Below are 9,307 nucleotides of genomic sequence, written 5' to 3' on the forward strand. Positions count from 1 at the left end.
CCTCTGACTCAAAAGCTGGCCCCTGGTGACGCAATAATTGTGGCAGTTTTCCTATTACTTGACCATCAAGAGAAATACTTTCGCGTTGTCTTTCATCAAATTGTTACGATTTGCCGAAGTTAAAAATTATATTAAAATGATTGACTTGGTTTGTGGCGAGTGTTGGAAGATTCTCTGAATTTTTCCGAGTAATTTCCAATTATTTTGTAATTCAAAATTGTTGAGCCGTACTTTTTCATTGTCACTTAAGACGCAGATCTTCATCCAGAGAAATTGAACATATTTTCATGTCGTGTAATTTACATATTCTAACAAAAGTACATAGTCTTGGTCTTGGTCTTGCAAATCAAAGACAGTCTTGGTCTTGGCCTTGCATTTTTTGCAAGACCAAGGCCAGTCTCGCTCATCTCTAATATTTATGCCTCGTTCAAAAGTTCCTGATACTCGCCGACTTATAGACTTTGAACATACAAAAAAAGACAAAAAAATACGGGTACATTGTTCGAAAAATGCGCATAGCTCGAAATCTAGTCATCTCCCGAACTGTGAAAAAATCATGCCTAATCGACAATAAAAAAGACATACTTTACAAATTTTCATGTAAATTAAATCATTTAGGCGCGAAAAAAAATTAATTACTGAAAAATCGGTTTTCCCCATTTTGGCCGTTAATTTGAGATTATGTCAAACAGTGTTAAATACAAAAGATTTCAGTTTTTTCATTATCTACAACTTTTGCATTGAACATTTTCCACGAGGAGGTCACGTTCTGCCGCAACTCCTTCATTGCATTTTCATTTCAACATATCCAGTGTTTTCAAGTTGAAACTTTATTTTTTCTTAAGTTTGAATCTCAACAACCTGGTCCTTGCCTGCTTTTTATATTAAATTTTATAATTAATTTATACAGGGTGAGTTTTTTTCGATGCCCAGTACAGAGATCTTCGAAACTATAGCAGTTATGAAAAAAGTTAAATGGACAAAGAATTGTAGTTTTGAATGCTCTACTCGAAACCATTTTTTTTTTAATTTGACAGCTGTCAAGAGATATTTGAGGAAAACTTATTTATGGTAAATTTTTAAATTACACCTAGTTCCGTCGATATTAATTTGACAGGAAAACATTAATAGAAAACTTGTGGGAAATTAAACTCCAAACAAAATTCTAAGTTGGAGTTTATGGAAACAATGTCTTATACTATTTTCCATAGCTAACTTAGATCAACTAAATTGAAAAAGTATAAATTGTTCGCAGACATTTTATTTTCGAAAAAACCTAACGATATGATATATCACAGAAATCGTAATAAAATGCTCTATTCGCTAAAGCAATAATCAAGTATGGTTGCCATTAAAAAAAAAACTCAAATTTGTGTCATATGTCAAAAATTACAGTTATTTTGGAGAAATGTCTTTTTGTTTGGAATTCAATTTTCTACCAGTTTTCTATTTAATGTTTTCCTGTCAAATTAATATCACCCGAACTAGGAGTAATTTAAATAAATATCATAAATAAGTTTTTTTCCAAATACCTCTTGACAGCTGTCAAATTTTTGAAAAATAAAATTGGTTTCGAGTAGGGCAATCAAAACTAAAATACTTTGTCCACCTTTTCCGTAACTGCTATAGTTTCGAATATCCCTGAACTAGTAATCGAAAAAACCCTGTATAAAGACATGCTTTTAACTTTTAAATGAAAGCAATTATTTTTAATTTATATTTAATATAATTTTATATTAAAGCGCCGAATTGATATTAAATTCTAATTATTACAGCGATTAATAAAAAATTATTGGAGCCCATTAACTTATAAAAACAATTCGATGATTCGCATCACTAACCGAAATAATCGCGATTTGAAAATAATGAGCGCCTCTTAGCAACGCTGTCACATCAAAAAAATTGACGGTCTTTTATTTGGGCCCGGAAAGACGTTTTCGGCCTGTCAACGCAATTTCGATCGAAAGGCACGAGCGTAAAATGGCTTCGATTTTGCGGTCTTCAAAGTTTGTGCGTTATATAGCAGGTTTTGCGCGCAATGTTGTAGTTAACACACCCAGAGAATTCGATGGCACCCTCATAAATACCGCTAATGCCCAGTGTTATTGCGGGGCGCTTCCCAGGTGAGTCCCATTAACCCACTGTCAAAAAGTTGGGTTAAAACTGATATCGGAAGGTTACTATCCGGCTGCATAAATTACGCAATAAATCTATCGAGTTGTTGTTGTTTTAGAAATCTAGCGACACAACCGTCGACGCAACATGATCAAAGCTTGGACCGCCGGCTCAGATCCCTGGACCAGGATGTTAGAAAGTCCGGACGAATATCGCGCCGTGACATTGAAGATGTGTTAGAGGAAATCCGAAACGCCCGATCGGCAACCAGCTCACAGTCTCTTCTGGTGATTCGATGTTGCGGCACTTTGGTGCCCGACGAATTGCCAGAGGTGCGAACGAAACTGGTGGAAGAAATATGGAACACACTGAACAAGCTCAACGTTCCCATGGATGTCTCGCACTACAACGCTCTTCTCAGGGTCTATCTGGAGAACGAACATCCCTTTTCACCAACAGACTTTCTAGCCAACATGGAAAACAAGGGCATTGAACCGAATCGGGTAACTTATCAGAGGCTGATTTCGGCATACTGTCAGTACGGGGACATTGAAGGTGCTACTAAGATTCTCGAATACATGAAAGAAAAACAAATGCCAGTTAACGAGAACGTGTTTAATGCCCTGATTTTTGGACACTCGCAGGCGGGGTAAGTTTCCGTTGGAAACTATTGCTGGTTGTCAATATTTAAATTGCATTCATATTTCCAGAGACATGGATTCAGCTCACCGCATTCTCTCCGTCATGACCCAGGCAGGTCTAGAGCCCAGTGCAGACACTTACACCACACTCTTGTGTGGATACGCCAGACTAGGCAACATTGATACCATTAACGAACTTATCGCGGAATGCGAAATGAAAGAAGTGTACCTTCTGGATAAAGACTATCTGGACATTGTCTATGCGATGGCCATAAGCGGACACACTGAGCACATCCTTAGCATTCTAGCCAGGCTCAAAAAGTCCATGGGCTATAACCAAGATGCAATAAACTATATCCTAAGGCTAATCAACAAAGGCCAGGAAGCCACCGCATATGAACTGACGAAAACCGTGGTCAGATCCTTGCGGTATGACGGCAGCCTCATGCCAGTGGGCGGTTTCTTCATCAGGCAGCTGGTAAAGTCCAACAAGGACTTTAAAACAATTGAAAACTATTCCCAAAAGTTGGAAGAAGATGGGCTTTATGAAAGGGGCCTACTATTGGCCACAGAAGTGAGCCTTGAACTGGGCAACGAGGCTTTGGCCTATGAACTGATGGCGCATCTTAAACAACAGGGCATGGAAATCAGACAGCACTACTTTTGGCCGCTGATTCGCCAGAAGACTTCGGGCGAGGCGATTGTCAAGGTATTACAGAAGATGCAGGACTTCGACGTTATTCCAAGCCACGAGACATTGAGGGATTGGGTCTTACCCAACTTGCAAGGAAAGGGCAGCGAAATATTGTCGTTGCTGCGAGATGCCAATATTTCAGTTGGATCGTCCGCCTGTGGTTTGGTGTCTAATATGTTGATGAAGAACGAAATACGCGAAGCCGCGACTATTGCAGCTAGCGTGAACGCTTATTATGTGCCCGAGTTGCTGCGCCGACCACTCACCAATGCTTTTTACGCCACCAATGACGTCGAATCCTACATAACGATAGTGCGACAAGTTTACGAAAGCGTTAAAAGAAGGGGCAATAATGCCGAGTCCTCCAACACCACATACGATGCCCCGGGCGTTGTAGGATCTTTCCTTGTTGACCTGACAAGTATTCAGAAGAAGTACATCCAGCTGATACCGCAAGTGTTAGAGAAGTTAGTGGAACAGGGCCTTACCATCCCCACATCATCTGCGCAACTTCTAGAAACCAAACTGGGGGAGAAATTAACTGAGCGCGTGTCCGACTTGCTGGGCCAGCTCACTTCAGGCGAACTGACTCCATCGCCACTTTCCAAGAAACCCAGCTATGTTCCCTTCTACGAAATGAACATCGATCAGCTGGAAAATTTAGTGCGCAACTTGGACACGAAGAATATTGACACCATTGGCTACAAGCGGCGCCTGTTTACGTTGTATTACCGGGAGAGAAACCTGGAGAAAATGGAGGCTTTGCTGGAACAATTCAAGGTGGCCGAGTCCTTTGAAATTAAGTCAGGAATTCACGCCAGTCTCATGGACGCATATGCGTTCCATGACCAGCTGGAGAAGGCATTGGAGCAACTGGAACTTGTAAAGCAGCTGGAAGGTGATAAATTAGCAATCGACGAGAGCAAGATTGTTAGGGTGGCTGGCTTGATGGTGAAGAATGGAAAGATTGAAGATGCCATCAAGATGCTGGAGGGTAAGTTTAAACACGCAACGCTGCTGAGCGTAGTATAAAACTGGGAATCTTCCAGATACGCCCAGAGATAAGGTCAACCGCGGATACAGCTACACTGCGTTGGTCTGGCGAGTACTAAACTCGGTAGCCGAAAAAGGCTTAGCGGAAGATTTGGATCGCCTATTCGACGTATTGGTCAAAAACGATTACGTGGATGTTAACTCTGTCGTTCTGGGGCCCCTCATCAAGGTGCATCTCATCAAGAACGACCTGGACACGGCGCTTCAGAAATTCGAATGGTAAGTCATGGGTCATTTGAAAACATCATGCGAAGGAGTCTCTTATCATCTCAAAGAAGTGAAATTTTGCTCTTTTACGGACATACAAGGGGTTACGAGTGTCTTTCAATTTAATTTTATGTTATATACAGGGTGACTCAATAAGGGCAAAGAGCGTCTGTATCTCGACAACGGTAAAGTCAAGCGGGTTGGGAAAACATCCTTGTTAGTAAAGTTAGCACAAAAAAATGGTTGGAAACTGTATCGAAGTTTGTAGCTCGACCGCTAGGGGCGCAACTTTTACCAAAAATGGAGGAATCTTAGGAAGTGAGCTATAACTTTAAAAACGTCTTGGGTAAGACCGCATCGTTTAGCCCTTTGGCATTTTTTTGTATCTTTCATAATAAAAGATGGTTAGGCCAATGCAGTTTTCACTACTTACATTTAATATCTGCTGAACTACTAAGGGACTATTTTCCAAAAAATCACAAAAATGTACTACAGGCTAAAAGGTTTTAAAAAATGGCCTTTAAAAGATATTCATTTCAATGCTCTTTCACTTTAGGCCTAAAATAGTGGAATCGGTTAATGGTCATATGCACCGCCAAACCCCTTAATCCCGATTAACTGAACGCGTTTAAGAACCCATCTGCTATGCATATTATTTTGCAATTCATAAAATAAACCAATTCTTTGGATTACTATTTAGATTTTTATCATTCTGTTTCCAACTTATGTGCTACTGGGATATTGCAGAAGGTGGCCAATTTCTTATAACAATCTCAAAACGACTGGTTTTGTTAACCGAATGAGTCTCTAAAACATTTCGTCTAGTGTATCAAAATAATTCAACCGAGTTAGTTGCTTTCTTGGAAAACCATAAACAGTTATTTCTAAAAGATTAATAACATCAAATATTTCGCCTTCCAAGTTAATTCTCCAACTTGCTAGGACGAAAACGAAACGCTCAATTTCAAAGGTTATGTTATGTGTTTAAACTAGTTTAAATCCTTAATCCTCGGACGTGGCGAATTAAAGTTAAAAAAAAAGATTAAAGATACAAAAATGTCAGAGCTAAACGATACGATCTTACTCAAGCTCTCGAATGACGTTTTTGAAGTTGTTCGCGAGTTCAAAGGTTCACGTGCTCTCGGTGGCTACAATTATAACTACAAGTAGTAATTTAACCCTTGTTTTGTTGACATTGGTGTTTACATCTGATTGTGATTTGTTATGTTTTGTTATAATCAATTTTTGCAAGCTTTTAAAGAAATAGAAATAGATCGAAAAGTGTGTAAGTATTGTTGTATGTTATAAATGTTATAAACTGCATTAAATAAACAAGTCTGACAAGTTTCAATTGTCACTCGACAACGAGTAATTTGACGTTTCGCAGCGCTACCATCGGTAGTTGAACTCGCAAATAGCTCACCTCCCTAGATTCCTCCATTTTTGGTAGAAGTTGCGCCCCCTAGCAGTCGAGCTACAAACTTCGATACGCTTTCCAGGCATTTTTGTGCCAACTTTACTAATAAGAATTGTTTCCCAACCCGCTTTCTTTACGGTTATCGAGATACATCCGCTCCTTAAGCCGTAGGTATACGATGCGCAAACCGCAACGTTGCACGGAACGTTTGAGTAAAAAAGTTCGACAGTTCGTGTTGATGTACCTGCTACCGTGTGTCGAATGCTTGAAGCAAGAACCATTTGTTGCATCAAATCAACGAACTTTTTGCTTCGAACGTTGCAGCGATTCCTTTGACTCGGTCAAAAATACCGACAAAGCCGGAACATGCTCCAACGCGAACGTTGGACGCTCGACATTGGTAGCTCGTAGTCTTAAAAGTCGACTACACGATGCGATGAACTGTCAAGCCTCCAACGTTGGAGGGTGTTCGTAGCATCGTGTAGCGCCGGCTTTAACCTTATCGCAACTTCCTGTACAATTTTAATTGATGCATTCCGCAGAATGCCTGAAATACCGTAGTCAATTTGCAGAATGTCGGATTTCGTACATAACTATACCCATACCTTGTTTGGGAATTGAAACAAAAATCCTAACCAAGCACCAATATGATCAAAAATTGGTTTTATTGTGCAGGTGCGTGGAAAAGTTTAAAATGACGCCATGGAAGAACGAGTTGGCCTGCAAACTAATCGAACTGGAGGATGCGGAAAAGCTACAGAAGCTCACCGACCTCAGCACTGTGGTGCACGGCGAGATAAACAGCCTTTACGATTTGGTTTTCTCGTTTGTGGAATGCGGCAGGATCAGACAGGCCAGAAAAATTCTGGAAACCCCCGGTCTACAGAATCGTCCTCAGCGCATTAATAATGCCTGTGAAAGGTAGCGAGCTCGGTGGAAGTCATAAAAACCGATACAAATCTGTTTTTTTCCTCAGATTCCAACAGGAGGGACTGGTCAAGCCGCTGGAGGGGCTCAAAGACGCGACAAGAGATTTGAATATCGATCGCGGCGACATCTACTACCAGCTATTGCTCAGCTACACTAAGCAAGGCGATGCGGAAAAAGCACTGGGATTGTGGACGCAAATGCAGGAGGAAGATCTGGCGCCCACGGATCAGTTTCTACTCTCTCTTGGCAGCTTTCTACAGGAAAGAGGTAAGCCCCAAATAATCCACTTCTAATTCGCCCTCAGCAAACAACAAAACTTCCAGGATTAGCCGTTCCGTTCGTGATACCTCAACCGAAAATCCAAAAGAGGGTCACATTCATGACCGAAGCGCAAGATCCGCCAAAATCAGGATCTGCTAAAACAGCCAACAGGGCTTTCAGGCAAAAACTTGCAGCTGGCGCTATCGATGACTGCGTCACCTTCGTGAATCAAAATAAAGTATCCGTAGTGGATGCGTCTTATTTAATTGAAACCCTCATTCATCAAAACCGGCTTGACGACGCTTTCCGCCTAACAATAAACCTGCTGGACAGAGGGATTTTTCCCGTTCAGAAAATATTCAGGTGAGAGTTTTTGGTGGTTTTGTATGGTTCAGTTAGTCATTTTCCATTTTTAGATTCCTGTTGAATAAAATTGCCAGTGAGGGGAAAGTGGCACAGTTGAACCAAATAGGGGAGAAACTGAACAGCGAAGTGAAGCGCTTGATTTCCTTTGATAACCGCCTTTGCCACGCAAATATCGTGGCCGGAACTGTGGATGGCTACTTGCAGAAGCTGGAAAACGATATCGACAATACCACCCCTGAAAATCTCGACGAAGTAAGCGCGCAATTTCCAAGGGGCGGCGCTTATGGAATCTTGGAACGCCACCCAGAGTACACAGACAAATGTGAGCACTAACTAGTCATGTTTTGGCGGAATCTATATACATTGCATCCTGTTAATTTTAGTTGAGCAAGTTGCGATCAAATACGCCCAGAAGGGAATAGTGGGGCCTCTTAACGTACTGTGGACCAGGTTATTTATCAGCAATAACACGGAGAAAGTGGAACAGATATGGCAGGGATATCTAAAAGACGCGCCGAGACTAATGTTCCAGAAAATCATCCAAACCGCCAGGGAATTACACGACGAAGATCTGATCAACCGGTTAATACAGCTTCTGAAAGTCACCAAGGTCACTGATGGAGCATTAGGGAACGCGTACAGTTGCTACATTGACGTTTTAGTAAGCAAAGGTAAACATGACGATGCTGTGCAGCTTTTCGAAATGGCGGTATCGCAAGTACCCATCGAAAATATCAACCGAACGGCAATTATAAGGGTGAAGAACATTGTTGAGGCACAGGGCAAACCCTTTAACTATATTTTACCTAGTAAATCCAAATCGGTGGCACAGGAGGCTGACGACGTCTAGATGGTCGACTTATATTTAGGATGTTTTAGCTTAAGGTTACAATAAAATATTGTGTTTTAATATAAAACAGGGAATTTTTCATCGAAGCGACCAGCTGCCTTCAAAGCTTTTATTATAACTAATCAATAAGATCAGAGTTTTGATTAATTGGGGAATTTTTTCAAACTTACTCATGTTTAATCGAATACAATTATTTGATCATTCGCCACAACGACAAGCCAATAATTCGTTAGCGATAACCGGATGTTAGAAAGAAATGAACATATAATTCGACAGGTTTTTTTATTTCTTCAACTATTTCATAAAAAATCTTTTTGGAAAGGAAAGAGTGTATACTGTATATATACTGTAACAGAGGAGAAAACTGCTTTGGGATTTTTTCTAAATGCAGGGTCACTAAGTCAAGATTTGAAAAGCAAAAAAAAACAATTATCCTACATGAACTGCTGTTAGCAGAACGAAATTTCGAAACTGTTATTTTGGGAGGAGAAATTAAAATAATTTTATTATTTATTTTTAATAGCAGTACACAGAAAATTGTTAATTAAAAAACTTTTATTCGAATGAATCTAAAAGTGCCATTTTTCGATCATAAGCGATGATCATAAAGAAGCACTTTTCTTACTGTTCATTTCTCCCCTTTTCCTGCGCTTCTGTGGCCTTCACCACATTTCACGCATCTCACGGGCTGGGTGCAATGTCGCTGTGAGTGTCCATACCTCTGACACCTAAAACATTGCCCAGGATCTTGGCTCTTGCGTTTACTTTACAGC

General features: G+C 40.5%; 1 protein-coding gene across 1 annotated transcript; it reads left to right on the plus strand.

The window, feature by feature from the left end:
* Positions 1-1,926: 1,926 nt before the first annotated feature.
* On the plus strand, positions 1,927-8,601 carry LOC109540752 (leucine-rich PPR motif-containing protein, mitochondrial). The gene is made up of 9 exons (XM_048665687.1): positions 1,927-2,123; positions 2,234-2,764; positions 2,826-4,444; positions 4,500-4,722; positions 6,803-7,048; positions 7,104-7,324; positions 7,381-7,681; positions 7,735-8,006; positions 8,068-8,601. The coding sequence occupies exons 1-9, from the start codon at positions 1,981-1,983 to the stop codon at positions 8,532-8,534; spliced, it is 4,023 nt and encodes a 1,340-aa protein (XP_048521644.1). The 5' UTR covers positions 1,927-1,980; the 3' UTR covers positions 8,535-8,601.
* Positions 8,602-9,307: the final 706 nt, after the last annotated feature.

The sequence above is a fragment of the Dendroctonus ponderosae genome, unplaced genomic scaffold (assembly GCF_020466585.1).
Source record: "Dendroctonus ponderosae isolate FM_Combo_2020 unplaced genomic scaffold, Dpon_F_20191213v2 Dpon_F_20191213_1, whole genome shotgun sequence".
Taxonomy (NCBI): domain Eukaryota; kingdom Metazoa; phylum Arthropoda; class Insecta; order Coleoptera; family Curculionidae; genus Dendroctonus; species Dendroctonus ponderosae.

Bases quoted from the DNA above. Each gene is read 5' to 3' on its own strand.
- LOC109540752 (XM_048665687.1), top strand. From the start codon at position 1,981: ATGGCTTCGATTTTGCGGTCTTCAAAGTTTGTGCGTTATATAGCAGGT. The intron at 2,765-2,825 runs GTAAGTTTCCGT...TCATATTTCCAG, and splicing joins TTTGGACACTCGCAGGCGGG to AGACATGGATTCAGCTCACC. The intron at 7,682-7,734 runs GTGAGAGTTTTT...TTCCATTTTTAG, and splicing joins CCCGTTCAGAAAATATTCAG to ATTCCTGTTGAATAAAATTG.